The sequence below is a fragment of the Triturus cristatus genome, chromosome 3_1, assembly GCF_964204655.1.
Source record: "Triturus cristatus chromosome 3_1, aTriCri1.1, whole genome shotgun sequence".
Taxonomy (NCBI): domain Eukaryota; kingdom Metazoa; phylum Chordata; class Amphibia; order Caudata; family Salamandridae; genus Triturus; species Triturus cristatus.
Genome location: NC_140583.1, coordinates 616,454,567 through 616,476,496, shown reverse-complemented (window position 1 = coordinate 616,476,496; position 21,930 = coordinate 616,454,567). Strand labels below are relative to the sequence as shown.

Below are 21,930 nucleotides of genomic sequence, written 5' to 3'. Positions count from 1 at the left end.
GACCTAATTAGAGAGCAGGGCCTTGTTTTCAAATCAAAAGTGAATGGGGCAGTTTGCTGTTTCAGACCATGACAAATACACCAAGGGGGTTGCAATTCATGTAGGAAAAGGTGTGGGAGCTCACTTGGTGGGTTCTAGAACTGATTCCACAAGAAGATGGGTGGTAGGGCATATGAGGTGTTCTAACTATAGCTTTTTGTGTTCCTTGTTCTATGGTCCGAATTCAGATGACCCATCAAATCTCTCTACTTTGGAGAGGAATCTATGAGAGGCCCTAATGCCAATTATCCAGGGGTGGTTTCAACACTCTGATGAATATTAATCTTGATAGATCCACCAGGATGGACTGCATTAATACACCTGAGATCAGGCAGGCCCTGACAAGTGTGCTTCAGGATCTGGGTCTGGTAGATGTATTGCAACATCAAATGGGAAAGCAGAGAGGATACACATATCATAGTAAAAAAAATTATGGGCACTTTTCTAGGTTAGATTATATCTTTATCAATAATTCTATGGTGGAAGGAGGCAGTGAAATCAAACATCTGCCAGAACATATTCCTGACCATTCTGCAGTGATAGTGCGAGTAGAACTACCTGTCACCTGTGGGTGTCCTAGATGAACAGTTAATAGTGCCCTCCTCTTGGATATAGGAAACAGGCAGACCTTAGAAAAGATGTCAGAATTTCTTTCTTGATAATATAGGGTCTGACTGGGGATCTGCGTAGTCAGGCATCCTATGAAAACATGGCGGGTACAGAAGAGTTCGGTTCTTTGGATCAAGCAATAGGTGAATTGGAGGCAATCCTTTATGTACAGAAACCGAGAGCAGATTGGGAGATAGCCTTTAAAAACGTAGAAGTACAAATAAGCTATAAAATCAAGCTTGAAGGGAAGTGCAGAGAAAGATGACAGGGGAACCATGCAAGACTGTTTGAATATGGTGAGGGCAGTGGGACTACACCGGCATGGAAAGCGAGAGCAGAGAGAGTCAGGAATAACATGGACGACGAGTTGGTAGTTAAACCTCAAGGAGAAGTCACAAACGGGGTCGAGGAGATCGAGGGACACCTGTTGACATTATTTTCATCCCTCTAGAAAGAGATTAAGCCTGATTTAGCACAATGTAGGGGGTGGCTGAGGGACAGGGAACTTCCTGGCCTTACAGAATGTACACAGAATGTTTTGGTGGCTGGGATCACAGAGGTAGAAATCAGAAAACATCTGAAACATGCAAAAATTGTGAAATCAGCATGTACTGATGTGATTCCCTCTGAGCTGTATAAAATAGTGAGGGATGCGATTAAACCTATATGGGAAAACTATTTAATTCCATTTGCCCTGAGGGAGTACATATCCCCGAGTCTTGGAAAGAAGCCACCCTGGTGCTAATAATAAAGCCAGCTAAGGAACTCAGGAAGGCAGATTCGTATCAGCCGCTTTCATCTCTGAATATTGATTATAAGGTATTTACCAGTATTCTAGCAGGTAGATTTGCATCCCTTGCCCCTCAATTAATTCATTTGGACCAGAAGGGCTTTGTCCCCAAGCGGTAGATTCATGAGCTCACACAGCAGCTCACTTGACAAAATCCATCTTGCTGCTTCCTATTCAGATGCTTTGGCTGTATTCACATTCAATGCAGCCAAAGAGTTGGCTAGAGTCTGCTGGGAATATTTGTGAGAAGCCCTGAAGGTTCTAATTTTTTTATTTTAACTTTATTTCCACTTTATAAAGGTTATATGGTGCTTTCTCTGCCTGAATATTACGTAATGGGGCATTGACTGTATCCTTTCCTTTGTCCAAGAAGCAGTATTTTACAGCAGGAGTGACTCTGTCTTAATAAGTCAGGTAGCCGAGGTGTTGTTTAAAGAAGATTAATTTGTCTTAGTTGCAGATAAGTACATCCAAAGCTAGGTCCAGGATAGCCATAAGGATAGACCCTAGAACAGCCTCACCAGGAGAGGCCTCCCTGCTGCTCAGCCCATACACCATCTGCCACTCTTCACCTCACAGGTAACCAAACATTCCATTGCATCACCTCCACTCCAACATTCCACACAGCACATTCACACTGGCTGAACTGACTGCAAGGGCCAAAGCACCAGGGAAGATGCATAGATAGGAACACAAGATATAACAGACTCCAAATGTGATAGCCCCACACAGGTCATGGGAGTGACTAGAAAATCACACATGGATGTCAGCCTCACTGATATACAAAGGTTAAGAAGGCCCCAAATCCATTCTTAATGATTCCCTTATCAGCCACATCGCCTTCCTGAGATGTGATCAGGACCCACTAACAAGTAACCTTTACAGAATCAAAACACCAGTTTGAAGTTAAGAAGAGAACCTGAACCTCTCTTCCTCGAGTGTGTGTGTGTGTGTTTGTCCCTCCCCAGCACTCAGAAATGCAGGCAATCCACAGATCTGTTTTGAATGGCTCCTCTACTTCTACATGCCTCTCTGATGCCCTGGGCTTCCAGAACCCACACGCCTCCATGTACTGTACCGTACATAGGCACACATACATCACAGCATGGACACGCAATCATACATGTGCCAACAGCACTACATACTAACATGATGTAGGCCAAGGGCAAGTTAGTTACAAAGCATTAAAACTGTACAAGAGTTGGCCAGTAGGTCTCACTCCAGTGACACAGGTAAAAAGGCATGTTCACCACTGGGCTCCTGCTACTTAACTCTGGTTAAGGGAAGCACCATTTTACTATTTGGGGTAACTGTTAGTGCACCCCTGTGGAGGAGTGTGGCTCAATGGTTAGAGCGGCAGACCCTGAAGCAGAGTTCTGGCCAGGGACCAGGGTTCGATTCCCGCCTCGGCGGGGCTCGGGCTCAATTTCCTCGGACCTGTCTATTCTCGCCTCGGTGCCTATTCTAATCACGGGCTCCACGCTGCAACTCTGGGCAATAGCTTGCTTAGCCTCCACACCGGCCCCAACAGCGCTAAGGATGCCTGGCTTCACCCTGGGGGTGCCCAGGAGTGGACACTTCACAGGGAAAGCCAGGAGGGGTTCCACAGCGGTATGGAAACCGCAAAGGCGACACCGCAAGGTGGCCGTCTGGTGACAGTGCGCTCTATAAGTACCTTGACATTTACATTTTACCCCTCCCTGTCTGACAAGACCGCAGTGTGTGAGACATGCCTAAGTCATGGCATACATGCATGATCTGTGTTGCCCCTGTCAAAAACATTGGTACTTAGGATCCAGATATTGCTGAATCTGTGGCAGCCAGGGCAGGGGTGCACGTCCATAGCCATTCAGGGTTCTTTTCCGTCCCAACTCTTTACATTGCTTTTCTCACCCTTGATGGAAAAAGTATTTCTGAGTGTTGCATATTGTTGTCAAGCATCCATGTTTACTGTAGATGTGTTCTGTAGAGTTGATAAAACATGACGTACGGTGGACACGTTGACTTGCAGTTGCTCGCAGTGTAATCGTGGTTTGAATTAAGTCTTTGCGTAGTATACAGGGTACATTCCATTGAATGAGACAGCATGCACGTGCATGCTGATCACTAGCACACACGCCAACATAGTATTCTGGCACTCATAAAGTATTTTTGGCATTTTGCTAAGTAAAATGTTGTTAAAACCGGTCTCCTAGGTGACATATAAATATGTAAGCCATTGTGTTTCTGTGCACATATTGTTTATATTATGAATTTTCATTGTAGCAGACCAGTTTATGAAAGTTTTTGCATCACCAGTACATTATTTTTTTGGTTTTATTCAAATAACTGTTGTTGAGTTCGTTTTACTGGATCACAATTTGGGTCAAGTGAACGACATGCTGGAACCACGCAATCGTCTACTATACTTGAAGAAAGGGACAAGGGAGCAAGAGGGAACTGGGCCGCCTCGGGGTCTACCTTCCCAAACGTACCTTAACTGAACAACAGAGCAATCATGATAAAGCTATAGGAGTCCCAGAAGGAAATTCTAAGGAAATTCTCATTATTCTAGGGAGTGCTAAAGGCATGTCTACATGTGTCTAAATGTGTCCCAGAGGACCCTGGAATTACAAAACAATTGTAAAGCGAGCCCTTATACACCTACACATGTGTTTTGCAGTGGCACCAAAACACATGCATGCAGTGATGTGGCCTCTAGCATTTCGCTGCATCTAAATGTAAGTTTTGTTTTGTTTATATGCTCATTTTATTTTTAGATTTTGCAGGACTGCACAATTCAAGAACTCATTGCTAGGATGCCGGTATATTTTGTACTACACTATCTGAATGCAAATAGTGCGATAGATATGTGTTGTATGAATGGCTACTAATTGAAATAGTAGGGATCCTGCTCTTGATGAGAGCTGGGGACTCCTGTTGAGACCGCACAAATGGCTGAAAAATGTCAACTGAAATAATGCTGCGGCAATAACACTGCTAGGAATCCGCACTCTACTGTGCCCACTCTCTATGTTATCTCTAATGCCCTTCGTGAATAAAGTATTCTAATGTATTATCGTTGGGTTGCAGCCCTGAGATTGTAGGCAGAAACCCTGCATCCCACAGCACTCTCATACAAAGTTCTCCCTGGAGTCATGGAGCCCGATAATCACCATAATCATTTCTGGTGGAGGAGGCAGCCCTAAGGTGAAGCATGGCACCTAGGTTGGTCTGTGAGAGCTTGCCTTGCAATCTTTTGTAATTCCAGTGTCCTCTGGGAAGCTTCATTTGAATTTCCTTCTTGGGACTTCTACAGCGTTGCTGATAATGCTCTTTTGTTAGTTAAGTTATGCTGGAACCTTGACCACAACCAACGTTAGCCATTGTACATGGCAAACATTTTAAATAAGAATAATTTCTGAAGGATATCTGAACTGGGCCCCTAGCAATTTGTGTGAGAGTTCTCTGTTTGATACTAGGTCTGTAGGCAAGTAACACAGTGTGCACATGACCCACATCTGGGCATACCCATGCCACTTAGTACGGTACATATGGCTGGGCCCAAACTGAAGTGTCATGGAGAGCAAAAGAACAATGGGTTGAGTGCTACCCCAAGCTATTGCCAGTGGTTAGACTTATTGCAGGCAGCCTCGCCACCCATCACCTTTTGTGCATTTCATGTACCACCCTAAGTGGCATGGGTAGGTCCAGATATGGGTCCCATGCTCACTCTGTCACTTGAACAAAGCTGTACCTGGCTGATGAGCCCATAACTTGGGCAAAAGCGGTTCTGGGTTGCTTGTGTTCCAGTTCAGGGAGGACCTGGCTTGACAGTTCAGGCTTGATTGCTCCCATCAGGATCAGGATCAAGACAGTGATTCATATGGCTAGGTCCAAACTGAGGTGGCAAGGTGAGTAAAAGAATGATGGGTTGCAGTGCTACCCAAACTATTTCCAGTGGTTAGACTTATTGCAAGCAGCCTTCCATCACCTTTTGTGTGCTTACTGTAAGATAGATGGCCCTTAACCCCTTACCACATGTCATATTCCCAAAGGTACACACCAAAAGTCCTTTGGATTACACACTTACTGTGAAGATTTAAGTCTTCTTGCTCTGATCAAAGGCAGCGTTGTTCATAAGTCAGGAACCAACCACTGTGCTTAGTGCCAATGGGCTGTTGCTTGGGTCCCCTGAGGTAGTTAATACCTAAATAATACTTCTTGGGAGTCACTCATAAACTTCCCACAATAGTATATTAAAAATTAAATAGGCCCAGTGTGGTATCTTCCTGAATAGTGCTTTCCCCTTTATTCCTTTCCCCATCCCCTTTCCTTTGTTGTTAATGCTTTGACCAGAGCACCCCTTGCCTGTGGGGTCTGGTGATGCAATTAGAATGTTGATGCCAGGGCGTTCTAACTTGAGCTCCCCTGAGGCACTTGAGAAAGGCAGTTGATGAATTGACAGCTGTAAACCCGGTGAGCCACCTTTAAAATTGAACAAATGGAAGAAAGTATTCCAAAACGTGGTCCAAATTTAGGGTTGGAGAGGAAGGTAGCCTTACTACAGCATTATCGAGGAGCAGAGGGGCCAGAGATATTGGAGCACTTACCTGAGCTGGTGCTTATGAGGAGAGGGGACTCAATGAGCATGAAATTAATGAAAGAAAACTAGACAACCATTTTTTACCTACAGTCAGCACTATAATGGAATGTTCTCATTTCGGGAAGAGGGGTCAGAAAGAAGACGATACTGTGAAGGAGTTTGTGTCAGATCTAAGGAAGGTGGCTGCAACATGCAAGTTTGCGGCAACATGTGAGGAGCGTATAAAGGATCAGTTTCTGCTTAGATGCGAGATTGAAAGAATAAGAGAAGAATTGTGGCTAAAAGATGATCCTCCACTGGGGGAGGTCTTGATAGTGGGCAAACAGTTTGAGCACATGACACACTGTGTGAAAAAAATAAAACAAGATGGGGAGGAGAAGCCCAATGCGAGCTAAATCACCAAATATGAGTGATGTGTTAGTAGTAAAAGGTACTAAGGTGGGGCCCAAAGAATACAAAAATTGAGTGGCCTATAGAGGCTGTTGCTAGCACAAGGCCAACAGCAAAGATTGTCCTACTTTGAGAGTAACTTGCAATAAGTGTGGGAAAAAGGGCCATTTCAGGATTTGTTGCAGAAGTAGCCTATATACCAGAAAGTATCCCCAAGGTAATGTAACTCAAGTGTCTGATGAAATCTTTTTAAAGGTTAAGGAATGAGTCCTAAACAATCCTGAGGGTATCATAAAAATTGAGGGACATGATGTAGAAGCAATGTTTGACTCATGCTCAAAGTTGACAATAATTGCTGAGAAAATGTTTGAATCAATGTTTAACGGTCAGAAGAAATTGTACAAAATGGACAACAAACCAGGAGTCCATGAATGCAGAGTGCATAGAATAAGGGGTACTTTTGGGGAAGTATAGCTTATAACGACAGATTCACTGTCACTAAAGTGTATGCGTCACAAAAGCGGGACAATATTCTTGGACGGCCGGTACAAAAGGATCTTGGAATAAATCTCACCCTAAGTTCCTTGAAGGCTGTATGCACACATTGCTACTTCCAGCGCCCAAACTCTCAAAGAGCACACTCATCCATTCCTAGGTTTCATAGAGATATAAGGGTGGTGTGAAAACTCCTCTTTTCTCTTTTCCTGGCAGGTCCACCAGAAAGCCGAGCAAATGCATAAATGACAAAAGAGGGCTGTCTCTTTGATTTAAGTTTGGAGTGTTTTATGAGGCCGGCTGGCATCAGTGTGTCATTCGGTTTCATAATGCAATGAGAGAGTGTGTATGTGGAATTCTGCCAAAGCTGCTGACTTTGGAACTGGGAAAACAGGTTCCAGGCTCGATGGTCAGGTAAAGTACTCCAATACTTTCTGTGTTTGCTACATAAAAATAAACAAAAAAGCGAGCAAGAGGAACAAAACAGGCAACAGCTTCAGTAATAGATAGCTAATCCCCCCCATGTGGCTGTGTTGTCAGATAGTCCAGAGACTAACAGGACCTGCACAGTTCTGCAAAAGAGACTCTCCTTTTGTCAGCATGCGAGACAGCCCTACACATTCCTCTCTGCAGATGGCACCCCATTCAGTAGAACCTGGTGGGGGGGCAAACCACACATTGAGGCAGAGGCCCAAGACCAGGCACAGTAACCACCCCCGACGGAACCAGTGAAGACCCCTTCACAAAAAGGAGCTACAGTGCCTGCAGCCTTCCACTTGGGGAATGTAATGTGCCAAATAGTCCCTTGAGTGAGCTGGCTGCTCCCGCAACAGCTTGCCTGTTGTTCAACCAAGTGAAGGAGCAGACTGAATAACTATTTCATCGCCATGAGCAGGGCCGGACTGGCTGTAACAGGCACCGGGCATTTTCTCAGTGAGCCACAAGGGTGGGGGGTTTGGAGCAGTGGGAGGTGTCTTTTTGTTATTGAGGGCCGGTTTTGCAGCAGTGCTGCAATATAGGCCCCCCTGTAACAAAAGCAGAAGCAGTGTTTTCCACCAGCACCCTTGGTGAAAGTCAGAATAGATCTTGGCAGCCTACTGGATGAACAGCAGCTTCTTGTCCTAGCGGATGCATGCTCCAAGAATCCTGTGGTTTAAAATGTACAGACCTTGGCAGTCAGTTGAATCAGACCTATATTTGTAAAGATCTTTATGGCCTATGGCTTCCCAGTCTGCGTCCAGGCGAACAATGGTTCACCCCCTGAATAGACTAGACTTTTGCAAATGCATGCAAGGATGGCACATTCAGCATCAGCAGATATTGCCACAGTGGCCACATCCCAGCAGTAGGTACATCGCTTTGAATAAGACATTATGGATAGCTATGGACTGTGGTGAAAACATTGAATGGGCACGCCACAATTTTCTGCCTATTCATAGAAATACCCCTCATTGCATGGCCAAGTGCTCACCAGCAGCTGTGTTGTTTGGGATGAATCCACTGGAACTCACCCCAGCGGCTTTGGGATGGCACCCACAGGAGATTGATCACAAGCAGAGCCAAGGAAGATGGCGATCCAACTGCCACAAGGAAACGCATGGACATGGACTATGACATTCGCATTGGCGATTGAGAGCTGGTCAAAGATCAGATTTTCCATTAGCAAAACTCAGCTGCTATATACGCAATCACAGTGGACAATAAGTAAAAAAAAGGGGACATGGGTTTCTGCTGAAAGAGGATGCAAAAGGATCACTCAAAATGCGTCAGTGTTCAAGAAAATCCTATCATCTAGATACTTCTCAAGAGGAAAAGAGAGGAGATGGCAGCATAGTGTGGGACAATGGAGAATTTGCAGATGCAGGAGAGTTGCAAACTAACTCAGACGTACAAATGAAAACCCAACAGACATCTCCCAGAGCCGCAGGAGCTGATTATGGAACACCAGGAGCTCCCGAAGCCTGACCAGCAGATATGCCTCCAAGAAAATCCAAGACTCTCCAAGAAACCTCTGAGACTTTCTGTGTTACTGAAAGTAGTTAGGAACATCTATTCTGGTTTGTTTTTTTGATTGTCAGTATGGCGCAACACAGAACAAGGCGCGCACACAGTGACCGTCGTGGTCAGCGTTACTGCTAAATAAAAGGGAGCTTGGGGGTGCTGGGCTTGCGGCGTTAGTCCATTATTCCAACTCTGCCCTACAACACACTCCCAAAGAGGACCGTGTGTGAGAAATGGTCTCGTACTGATGCCATACTGGTTTGTTTTTTCCTCCATTGTTTGTTGAATGTATGCGCTAAGTGAATATTGGTGACTGTTGTCTTGGCGGTACTCCTGGTGTGTTATTTACTACTGTGAAACACAAAGCAGTTCATGAAAAAAAATCAATGATAATAGTGGCGGGTGCGTGTGGTTTGATTCTGTTTAAGAGTCTTCCATTTGATAGATACAGCTGTCAGGTCTCAAGCCGCAGAAGTTGCCACTAGATCTGTCAAAATGTATTTTTGCTCTGCTAAGCCAGGCGAGGAGGCAACCACTTCCGTTCAATCTAAGGCCAGGTGTCTTTTATTCTGCAATAAGGCTATGCTCTGTGAAATTACACCATCTCTCCCTGGTAGACGTGGAGCCCATTGAAATAGAGAAATGGGCACTACTGTGGCTGATTCACATTGATAAAATATGAAATGCTGCTACTTGAAAATCAGCATTTATATTTTAGGCATTATTGGATGGCATCTCATGCCAGAGCGGAAGCTCAGGTAGGGCAGACTGCCTCCAAAGGTCATAACACCTGGGCTCCTTCACCCTCCTTCTGTATGCAGAGGCTGCTCATAATTCTGCGGCTATGGTTGACAAAAAAGATCATGATTCAAAAACAGGAAAGAAAAAGTTAGTTACTTGTAATACTAGTTCTTCATCGTTGATGTCTTCATCCTATTCACAATCAACCCCCACGCTCGCCTCTCTTCTGTAATCTCTCCTGAGGGTGGAGGCGTTCTCTTTCACTAGGTTTAGACTGTACCAGAGAGGTGCTCTAGCTTACTGCTTTGAGGGTGTCTCCTGGATGTCTTCCTGAAAGGGGCTGCGTTCAAACTCTACAGCGTTTCCTCTGCCTTTGTGTTTTGAATTTGTAATTGGACAAGCTGCTTTACATCTTTATATAACTGTCCACTGTTCTTGGCTAATGGAGCTATAATAGGATGAGTGTGGAGAGCGTCTGTTTCGGGAAAGGACCCTTTCCTCCTTGACTCATAATGTGGGCCTGGTGGCAGCAATGATGGTGTCTGCTCAGCACACGGGTTTTACCATTTGTGTTCTCTGCAGGTGGAGTGGGTGCAGCAGCAGGAAGTGAAGAGAAGAGTGAAGAGGCACAGCCGAGCGGACCCCAGCGCCCTTCACTTCAATGACCCCATCTGGTCCAGCATGTGGTACATGGTGAGCATAAGACCAGACATTTACCTGTTCCTCTTCTAATGGGATCTCAGACCTGCAGCCTTCATGTTGGAATCAGCGGCGGAACACACATTAAGGGTCAGTTGCACAGTGTAGCGACATTTCCTCCACCCATGATGTAAATGCCCAGGTGACAGTACTAATCACTCAGTCAGGATACTGTACAGATACACAAAGGCATTTGGTCCGTTTAGACACTCCGGAATGTTGGGGTTACCAAACCCCATTATTCTGTGCTGCAAGGCCCCCCTATTATATTCCTGATCGGAAGTGTGGCATGGTTAATTCAGCTTTGCATCTTTTTATAGGTCAATAAGACTGGTATCACTGTCTGCAGTGATTGTAAGCAACATTCGCTATCTGCTGTCTGAGTCTTTGACAGGTGATCCGTTTATTTCCTGTGGAATTGATGATTTACATGTGGTAGACATGTGCAGCCCTCTCCCTAAGCCCCACAAGACTATTGGTTCGATTTATAGAAATACAGAAATGAACATATTATGTCCACTGTGAAGCCATCCCTTATCCCAAGCAATGTTCTCCCAAGCCCCATGTTGGCACTTTGCTCCAATAAATTCAAAGGGCTGAAGTGCAGGACTGGGGACGAATGAGTCTCAAAGGATGGGGGCCCTAGTGCATAATAAAGAAAACCTTTGCAGGACAAACTTGAAAGTCAAACCATAAATGTTTATTCAAAGTTAAGAATCATTACAGAAGGCAAAAGTGGTTAGTTAGTCATATTCAAACCTATACCAATAATGCATAAGAATAAAGCCTATTGCGAGAGGTCATAAATCAAAGAACAGTTTGACAGAGAATTTGTGAGATTTTTCCTTGCTTCCATACTGAGCATGTCCCTAAGTATAAATCGAATAACAAACTGTTATAGAGTCTACCTTTGTAGATGCGAGGAAAAGATCTGGCACACGTCCCAGAAAAGCGCATTTTATAGTTTCAAAGGAGTGAAAGAAAACGCTCTCGGCATAGCAGAGGTGGTATCAGAGAACTAAGTTAACTAAGATACATCACATAAACCAATCATCATTGCAGAAATTGTGTTACATAAAAAAGTTTACTTTTGATACTGCCTACATTTTTTATATTTAATTATTCCCTTTACCCTGCATACAAGGGAAATGACATTACACTCTTAAAGCAAACTCAACAATAAACAATTTTATGTATGAATAGAAAACAGTCATGGCTCATGCAGCCTTGACTATTACAAAGTGGCGAGAACATTTCCTCCTAAGGCACACTGATAGATAGATACAGTACAGAATAGAGAACAGTTTGAAGCAAATCTCGTTTTGACTATTTTATGAAAAGTAAAAACACCGAAGAATATACATTCATGTCTTGTAAATTTAAAACCACGTTTCTTCAGAAAAATCTAAATCGATGTCTGCTCAAAGAGGCCCGTAAATCAGTTTTGGGCCTAGTTTTTCTAACTTAAAGACACGTAACTAAACCGTATTTTCAAATTAATAAAACTCTTGGACACCTCTCACGGTATTTCCATGTCGTGTTGTTGGTGGGTTTTGCCGGAGTTGATGTCTTCTTTAGTTCTTCATCATGAAGTATTCTGTTGTCAAGAAGTCTGTCTACCACCTTCATGTCTGCTCTCACACTGCATTTCCCAAGAAACAGTGGCATAGGTAACCCCCCCCATTTTCACAAATTAAGCAGGGGTGGTATTGACACTTATAATAATGTCTGAGCCTGTTCTGTCTGCAGCTTTGCAGAAAAAAGCTCTTAAAAAACACAAAGTAAGAGAAAACCATAATAGAGGTCAGGAATCTGAAAGCTAATGGTAGTAAAGGAGGCCCAAATGGTGAAATGATGTGAGAAAGAGCAGGAAAGAGTGTGCAGAGGCATAGCTTCCATCTGTGCAGCAGGTGCAGTGTTACCTTGGCGCAGAAGCTAGGGGGGGCCCACTGAACCCTAATTATTGCTATATGTTATAATTTAAATACCAGCTGGGGCCCATTTCCTTCCTGGCACCAGGGTCCAGGATACACTGACTATTCTGCTAAACGTGAGCGGGAGAGAGAGAGGGCTGGAAGGAAGAGTAAACTGAGGGACATATGAAAATAAGAAATAAACTGAGACAAAAATAGAAGGGCCAAAAGTATGATAAGATAGATGCAAGGGTGAAAAGACTGGTGGATGAAAGTGTAAAACAACATTTGCATGGGTGGTTAAAAGGAAGAACAACTTGAATAATGAAAGGCGGGATCTGTGGATGGATGAATGGAAGTCTGAATGGTTGGGTGAACTGATAAAAGGAGGGTGAAATGATGAATGGATGAGAAAGAATGGATGCATAGGTGGGAAAAGGGTGCTTGAATAACGGGAAGTGTGAGTAGAAAGATAGCAGGACGGATAGAAGATTAATGATAAAAGGGTGGCTAGACAGAATTGTAAATGTAGTTATAGTTAGGTCTGAGTTTCTATAGGAAATGCCTTTTTTGGTTTGCTAATAACTTTGATGGTATTTGGCAAATCTTAATAGAACTTTCCTTTTTTTGCTTAGCTCCTTCCTAGAACATTTTGGGGTGATCCATTAGGGGGGGGCTGGAAAAATGGGACAGGGGGTCCCAAAATACAGCATCTACATGCATTTTTCATAGACTTTATTGGAACGCAAAACTACAAAAACTGCTGAAAGGAATTACACCAAATTTGGCATAAAGCTAGATCTTCATCCAGAAAGCTTTCTTTTGTGATTTGGTGTAAACCCGTTAAGTAGTTTTTGAGAATTTAAGATTAAAACTTATTTGTATATCTGGATGTTTAAGTTAAAGGGACTCTTGCAAGATTCCTCCAAGCACAACTGCAAAAATTAGAGCGTTCTGATAGGCCTTGGGGGCTTTCTTACCTTGGGGCACCTCGTTCCCTCAATAGTGAAGAGCCCACAGGAGCTCTTCACTCTTGAGGTGATTTGCTGGCTGCAACATGAAAGAAAATGTGGCGGCAGCCGCATCCATTAAAGAACTGTCGGGACTTAATACTCTGTACTGAAACGGGAAAAAAACAATATAATGGGAAGGGTAAGGGTATCCTGTCTCCCTAGCCTTTGGGCGAGGGACCCAGAAGAGCCACCCTGTGGTGATCACATGGTTGTGATCACATGGTACTCCAGTGGGATTGTGGCAAAATGAAACAAGAAAATGGCAACTATCATAGTTTTAGTGTTTAAATGACACCCGGAGTGGGCCAGGTCCCAGGGGTACAAATTTATCATTATTTGGAGAGGGGGGAGTGTGTGGATCCCCCTTCTCTGAGCTGATTACAGCCCAGGGACCCCATCTGTGGGGCCTGGACATATTAGTTAAAGGGGAGGAGGAGCCTGGCTCTCCTTCGCTTCCCTTCCCTTCCCAACCGAGGAGGACCTATTCCCCTGGCCGAAGTAATAAGGGGGAGGCATACAGCCCACTTCCTAGTGCCTCAATAAGGCTCTGGGAGCCCCATTCCCTGGGGCTGAATAACAAATAAAGGGGAGAGTGGGCATGGGACCCCCCTTCCTGAGCCACTGTAGAGCCCCGGGGACTCCATCCCCTTGACAAATTTATTTTAAAAGGCCGCTCGCTCCCCTCCTCATGTAGATATTGACCCCAGGGACCACATTCCCTGGGAAATTAAACTATACAGTGTCCCTGGGACACTGTGGTTCCCTGCCCAGAAGAGTGCAGGTTTACACTGCCAGCACTCTCCTGGAAAGGGAACTCTACTTTGCTCCCGCCCAGACAGGAGCAAAAGAAAGGTGCTGGCTTCGGCCAGCACCCAATATGGTGCTGAATTGGGGGCTGGCTGGGGCCGTGGCGGCATTGGGGCTCCCCCTTTGGCCTGAACAGTACCAGCAGTGTGAGTGCCCCTGGTGGGCACTGGAGCACTCACCGGAAATTTAAAAAAAAGGGCCGGCTCCCTCTAGCGGAGCCTGCTTGATCCGTGTGGGGCTTGGAGCCCCCACCTGCGGCCAACTAAAAAAGTGGAGCTGTGGGTGCACTGTGTGGTCATTATACAAGACTCATGTTGCTTAAAAAGCAAAACTACAGAAACACTTCAGGGAAAAGGAAATACTCTTACAGGCCAGGGAAACACACCATGCAACATAAACTAAATGAGTGAAAGGCAAAAAGGGACTTCATTGCCGCCTTAAATTACATTAAGGTTTCTTGCACTCACTGCGTAGAAACATATCAGAGTTTTTGTTTTTAAAGTTAAGAACTTTAATATAAGACACCATCGAATCACGTTTCATTATCGGGCTGTAATTACTGTCAGTGCTGACCACTAGCAGACCCTTCCCCACACACACAGCACAGTTAGAAGTTTAACAGTAAATGCTTCTTTTAACCATGCATTACTATGAATCTGGGTTGCCCCTTTCCTCTCAAACTCTCATTGCAGAGAATGGCTTGTCTCCAAAAGGACCATGGCCAAAGAGGCCTAGAAAGGAATCTGTTCCAAAAGGCGTGGCCTATTTAAGTAATTGTGTGGCTTAAAACATTTGAAGTAGAATCTTGATCCCAAAGCGTGCCACTGGAAAAGTATTTCACCCATGTCTGAGTTTTCTTTAATTTAATATTGATATATTACAGAGCAATGAACATGCCCCTAAATCAAGTCAGACCTATTGACTTTGCCAGTGCTTATAAGCAATATCAATAAATGAATAACATGAATGATAATGTTGCGAATAATTAGAACTGAAAATGTATCAATTCTGGAAATATGAGACTGAATGAAACATTAATAAGTTCTGTGGAAGGGTAGCTTTTAAGTGAATTATTTACTTCAGTTCTTTCTTCTGTACCTTTTTTCCTTTGCATTCTCTCATTTTTCCATGCACCTAGAGACTCTTTCTCCCTGCATCTTTCTGAAATACCCCATCTGCATGTCTAACACATCATCGCCTTCATCACACTTTTCACTCTTCACTGTGTCCTCGCACAGGCACGCAATCAGACTCTGTCTTCTCCACTATAAACACAGAATTTTCTTTTCCTTTGGCACAGTCCTTATTTTCGTAACTGTGGACCTCTATCTCCCACTTCTACACTCAAGTGAATATTGTTCTGCCGAGAGGCCATTGATTGGATGAGCATGTAGTCTGCCTACCTTTTTGACCTATGGACAGGCACTGCGAGGAACACCCACTTCCTTCAGCCTCAGATCCAGAGCTTTCAATCACACTGTGTCATGAACACCCACTGGTACCCTGAAATCACCCAGACACCTAGAAGTGGCTCAGTTCAGCATATGCGCTATACTAGAGTCATTTGGTGCATGAAAAAAAGTACAGAGGCACAAAATCTATCAAATGCAAACACTGTTAGCGGATGCAAGATTCCGAAAATAAAAACAGGGATTGCACGCTGAAATGTATTACTGTAAGTGTTTTCAGAGAGCAAAATTAATGACGTGAATATATAGCCTGGTACACACCAGTTACAGAGTAGATGAGTGTTTCCAGTGCTTAATTTGTAAAATATTAAAATATTAAATGCCAGGGCTCTGACCAGGAGACCACTACAGCTTGCACCACCCATCGCTGCCAAAACAACTACTTCCCATCTCTCTCGCATGTAAGTGTGACAATTCAGATTATTCCAGGTCCCGAAAGCTGAAGGAATGGCTGGGGAGGCAGGTATTTCGCGATTTTAATGTATATAGTATTCATAAACAACCATTGTTCTGATCTTCTCTAAATTAGATGAGCAGCGCCACCATCTGGTAGAGTGTTCTTAGTATGGTGTTGACAATTAGGTGCCGGTGCTGAGCACCGTAAACCAATTAAGTTCCGGTGGTGAGCACCGGAAAGCACTGGCTCAAATTAAGCACTGTGTTTCTCTTAGGGCAAAGAGGCCCCTAGGGTAATTTATAGCAGGAAGCCTTAACAAGGGCCTCCTGCTCCCATCACAGTCAGTCCTATGACAATCTTGGCCCTCTTGCCCACTGGATTTGCCTGCCCTGCAGCGCACCAAGAGAAAAACAAGTTTTCAAGCCACTTGTGTGTTTTTTATGTAATGACGAGCTATTGCAGCGGTCATGGTCGTTGTCCTGGTGTGGGGTGGTGTGAGGTATCCCTCACAGGCTCCGGGCTCAGGGGAGAGTAAGGTGCGCGAGCATGTACGCACTTTGCTCAGTGGTGGCTGGCATCTACATGAAGAGGGGGTGGATGCGTGTGTGTGTGTGTGCAAAATGTATATATATATATATATATATATATATAAATAAACAGGAGCGCACACGCACAAATAAAATAAAAATAAAAAAACACTTACCTCACAAAAGGACCTCCTCGCTCTGGAGCTCGTCGTGACTGCAGTGCAGGCCCCATTAACTCCCTTGACCAATCCTGGTGCTGCTCTCACCAGCGTGAGAGAAGCACCCTGATTGAAGGGAGCGGCGCTCCACAGCGCTCTGGAGGGCTGCACTTGCTCAAACCCAGCTGGCAAAGGCTCATGCACACTTTGAACAATGCACAAACAGCCCAGCCTCATACCTGCTGCTGCTCTCACTAAGCCCTGCCCCTTCCTGACTGTCAGTTCGCGACGGGAGGCTGAAAAATAAAATGGTAATGAATTGCCATTTTATGTTTGCATCTTGGAGTTTTGGGGCATTCAAGTGGTGAACGTTCCTTCACTCCAACGGAGGAGCCGCACCTGACCCTGCTGGTAACACAGCTCCAGACAAATAGACGCACCCCGAGTTGGCACCCAGTGCTGTGGCACCGCTATACTTCCCTAAAGTCGGTCGTTTGGACGTCTAAGGACCCAGGAGAATGACAACTGCGTTTGCTATTCGTTTTTGTCTTTATCTAAGAGGAATATGCTTTCTCCATGTAGAATCCTCTTTGTCTGCACCCCTAAAATTTTCTGGATTTTCCTGCCACATTACCACCCTGGATACAAATGTAATCTTTTCCTTGGCAGTAGAAATTGTCAGAAAGTATCAGTGGCGGAAATGGGCCTTGCAAATATTTGGGAATACTAACAAACGTGCAAGTTTATAGGTCTTTCTAAGGCATCAGCACCCTGCAACATCCATTCCATCGCACTGGGACCATACTGCTGCTCATATGTCAGAATACGTCCCGTCATTGTGATTACACAACATGAAGTAACACTTCAAAAACAAGCCTCTTGTGCTCCTCAGTTGAATTTAGGGTTGCAAATGGCTTTGTGAAGTGAACCTCTGCGCCCTAATCTTGAAAGACGACAAACTACAGCCTTCCCTGATGTAGAAGGTAATCCTAAATGTGTCTGTTTCTTTGAATGCGCACCTAGTCCAAACCATTTGACACGATTATTCATTTAATTGCTTCTAATTGTTTCATGGAGTGCAGCAATGTTTCCCCTCCAATACCTTCTACTTTTAAAACATCAAGCTCTCTGTGCCAGTGTAGCCCTGCACAGTCACTGCGCTTTGTTGGTCCAACACTTTTATTCATTCTTCACTTTTTAATTAATTTTCCACTGACCTTTTCAACAAAACGTTCATAAATCATATATACATTTATGTATTTAATTATTTTCAATCTCTTCAATCTTTCAAAACACTGGTTTCTAGTGTTCAAAATCAGGACTGTTTTAATACCAATCAAATCATCAATACATTTCAAACCTGCTTGGGTTCCTTTTCAGGAAGTAAATCAATCCTTTGAAATGTATTATTCCATTGATGTAACTACGAAGAAAGCACAATATATACTATGATAGGATGTTCCAACAGACAAATCACAGACCATGAGTTATGACATCGCTTTTATCCTCCCACCTGAAGCCTTGTGCTTGCTTTCCTTAACATGCTAAATATATTCCAGGGTCAGCAGACCCCCATGTCTTGTATGGCATTTAAATAAAGTAATTTTGTTTTTTAATGCAGTTAATTTTTTTCTTTAAGGAAACAGGTCTAAAAGTAAGAAAAAAATGTACTAAAAAATAAAATAAAGAGTTTGAGTTGGCATAGAATGAAGCAAAGGCAACACCCAGCTGAATTGAGTAGTGGGTAAATCAGAAGTGGAATTTGGTTGCTTCACCCCAAGGAAAATAGAAGACGGAATGCGGTTACCTCACCAGTAGTTCCACAGCAAATCCTCAATAGTTTGTTTCTAAAATGTTCAAGTCCAATGAAGAAAAATACAATGGCTAACTAACTTTGCCAAGCTAAACTTATTGCACAAAAGCAGACTGTAGAAGTCCCACAAAAATCCAGGAGTGATTGAATAAACACGTGACAGTCCTTCATTCTACAGAATAGAGGTATCAGGAGCATGACTGAATAGTGTAGGGACTTTCCTGCACAAGATTGACAAGCAATGGTTTCTGGCGGTTTCCTTTATAAAGGAAATCACACTGTTCCAGATTGTGGAAAACCAGAAGTGATGTTAGTGTGCCTTCAGGCATTACATTACCTCAAAGGGTGCATTTAACTAGTCTCACATGAAGTGGGTTTCAATTAAATTAGTTGATAATGTTTTCTATTTAAAGATTTACCATGACTGTCTAATGTCAGTGGGAGTGGTCTTAAGCCAAAATGGCTCATTATATAGATGTGATTTTAATAAAGACAATAGAGGTGAGTATTATACAGTCTCTTTTTTACTGTTTTTTTATGCAGTACTTAAACGCACTACAGTATGAGCAATCCTGAAATATCAGCAGCAAGTGACACAAACCACAACCAATTAAACACAGCACTGATCCCCAAATACCTTCCTCTTTTCTTGATGCTTCTGTGAGAATGTCCTTTTAAAGTCTGTACATAAAGTGGAAAAGTCAAAACAACAGAAGAAACCCAGGAAAAGGTACAATAAGTCATCCTGGTCTTGGTGCTCCTTCTTGTGGAAAAACCCCACAGATTTTAGCTAGTTTCTCTCCTCTAGTCCACTTTGTATCCAATACCACAGGTTGCTGCCTGTTTGACTGCCCAAGAAATTAGAGATAACCTAAAGACAGACATTAACAACCATTCTCGGGGTGGGTAAACTACAGTGGTGGGATAATACAAACCTCTGTTGTTGCTAATAAAATCAGAACTTTCCTTCACAAGAATCTGTAGCACAAGATCAGATGCTCATATGATGCATGTTCAAAGCATATCAACTAATGTCAGTGCTGCATGGTCAACAAGTTTACAATAAAATGTATAAAAGTTATCACTATAGACTAATCTGCAGCTCTCAAGATGTCATCTAAGTCATGCACCTTGGAAGCCATAGTCCACCTGGCTGTATAAGCCCCAAATTGCCCTGTATGAATGCCTGCCTAGAACATTGCCTCCCTTACCCATCTACACAATATTGTTGATGTTACTGGGGCAAAAGATATCCTTAAAGCTACCTATTTCTGAGGCGCAGAAGTACTCACTTTTTTTATTATGCGAACATACTTATTGAGGTACCTCACTGCACAGAGTTTTGGGTGTGTAAGGAAACTTGGAAATTCCACATATGTGAACACTTTCTTAGCCCTCCTTGTAATACGAAAATGAAGACCCACTGGTGTAAATTGCACAGACGAAACATCCAGTGCCTTGACATCTGACACCCTCCTAAAGCAAACTAAACGTAAGAGTTACCAACTTAGTAAATATCAATTTTACTTATAGATGCTCATTCTTCACCCAAGATTCTGACAAATGTAACATGAGGTTGACGTCCGACATAGAGTTATATCTAGGCTTAGACGTTTTCATGTAACTTATCCCTTTCAGCAATTTGCATACCAATTGGTGTTTCCAAACTTGTTTTCTATCACCCTTCTGGTGTCCTGCTTACACTGCAGATCAATGTCAATTAAGGGTTCTGTAAGACTTTAGCCACACCTCCAAGGATGATTAAATATTCAGCACTCCCACAACATCTGCTGAAATGGGATCCATACTGCTTTCAATGCACCAGCCATTACATACTTCCTAAGCCGCCCTGTAAGCTTTGCTAGTGCCCATGAGGCGTTGATGTAGCCTGAGGCTGCATCCCAAAGTCCTTGCACGTTTGTGATCACCCTGAAAAGTTCCATGGCACTAGATTCAACTTGCTCTGTAATACTAGATTGTAAATCTTCCCAAAGGGATTCCTCAACATTTGTGGAAAGACTGGAAATTGAGTTGGACAATCTACTGAAAATTCCAACATAGTGGAATACCAAGGTTGGCTCCTCCTCAATGGTGTCACCATCACCACTCTTGCTGATTGCCTGAATGTTTGGACTAGACCCATGGAGATCCTGGCAAAGGTCAGGAATGCATCAATTATTTTCTCCAAATCAAAGTATCTGTTTCCAAGGCTTCTGGATCTGGTCTCCAACTGTAAAACATCCCCTGCTGAGTTGTCAATCTGGACACAAAAACAACTATATCAAAAGGTCGCCCTGCTTCCTCTTAGGTTTTCCAACACCTGGCAAGCTAAACTCCATTTGATGCTGCTGTGAACATTTCTTGAGTACCAGCCCCCACTATGTTTGTTGACCATCGGAGATAGCCAGCAATATTTCTCGTTTGAGACAAAACTCGTCACAGAGCCTTTGCTAACGCTGCTAATGGTTTCAACCTTCCCCTCCCCAACTTGTTGATGTGTCTGACTGCAGTCAGACTGTCCATGCAAAGGAGGACTGCAAACGTTTCTCAGACTTTGGATTGAAAAGGTGCCTGCAAGAAGTTCTAAACAGTTTATGTGCATAGAGAACTCCTTCCTGCACCATCTTCCTCCAGTCTAAAAGTTGCTACACCTTGTTCCCCATACCAATAGCCTTACTTCTGATTCTAATACATGATCTGAGTAACTATGGAAAATTGGTCACCCGTTCCAGGTGGTTGCACCACAACAGTTTTGCCCTTGCTTCTGTGTCCAATGCAACCGTTTGTCAATAACCCAGACCTCTTCACACACGTCTTATCTTTCGTCTCCATAGTGTACTGTAATAAAGCAGTCCTGGAAATATTGCTTGGATATGTGAAGACAGTAGACCTACCAACCTTGCCAAATGTCTCAAATAAATATGTATTTAGGCCAACACTCCCTTTAATTCTTTCTTGATAGTTTTTAACTTTGCTTCTATAGCGTCAACACTCCTCTTTCTGAATGCACCAGAAACCCCAACAAGGTCATCCTTTTAATGAGACTAAATCCATTTTCTCCATGTTTATTATGAACCCCAGTCCTTAAATAAATAAAATAATTCCAAGATTTGTAAAGCGTGGCAAATCACCTGTGAGGGTTTCAAGGCGCTGAATTGTAGGCATGGGGAGAATACGAGATTTGCCCAGAATCACAAGATGTTGACGCCAAGACGCAAACCTAATTCCCACCAGCTCCTAAGTTCCCAGCTCAGGCCGTTACACCACATTATATCCACTTTGAATGAGTTCTTCCATCTCCTGAACCTAATCTAACAAGATTTTCCTAATTCAAGAAATCATGTCATCCAAATAACTTATCATCCTCAGTCCCTGGGATCTGAGAAGTTTCAACAGTCTGGTGAAATGCGAAGATGCTGAAGAAAGACCGAATGGAAGGGTCTTGAACCTGTAAACTCGCCCTTGCCAAATGAACTGTGAATGA

At 43.5% G+C, this 21,930-nt stretch overlaps 1 protein-coding gene across 4 annotated transcripts in view; it reads left to right on the top strand.

Moving 5' to 3' along the window:
• Positions 1-21,930, top strand: part of PCSK6 (proprotein convertase subtilisin/kexin type 6) — a 1,413,069-nt gene that overhangs the window by 624,779 nt on the left and 766,360 nt on the right. For all 4 annotated transcript variants that reach the window (XM_085644552.1, XM_085644551.1, XM_085644550.1 and 1 more), the window contains one exon: positions 10,233-10,343. In XM_085644552.1, coding sequence (XP_085500678.1) covers positions 10,233-10,343 — 111 coding nt within the window. The remainder of the gene's footprint in view (positions 1-10,232; positions 10,344-21,930) is intronic.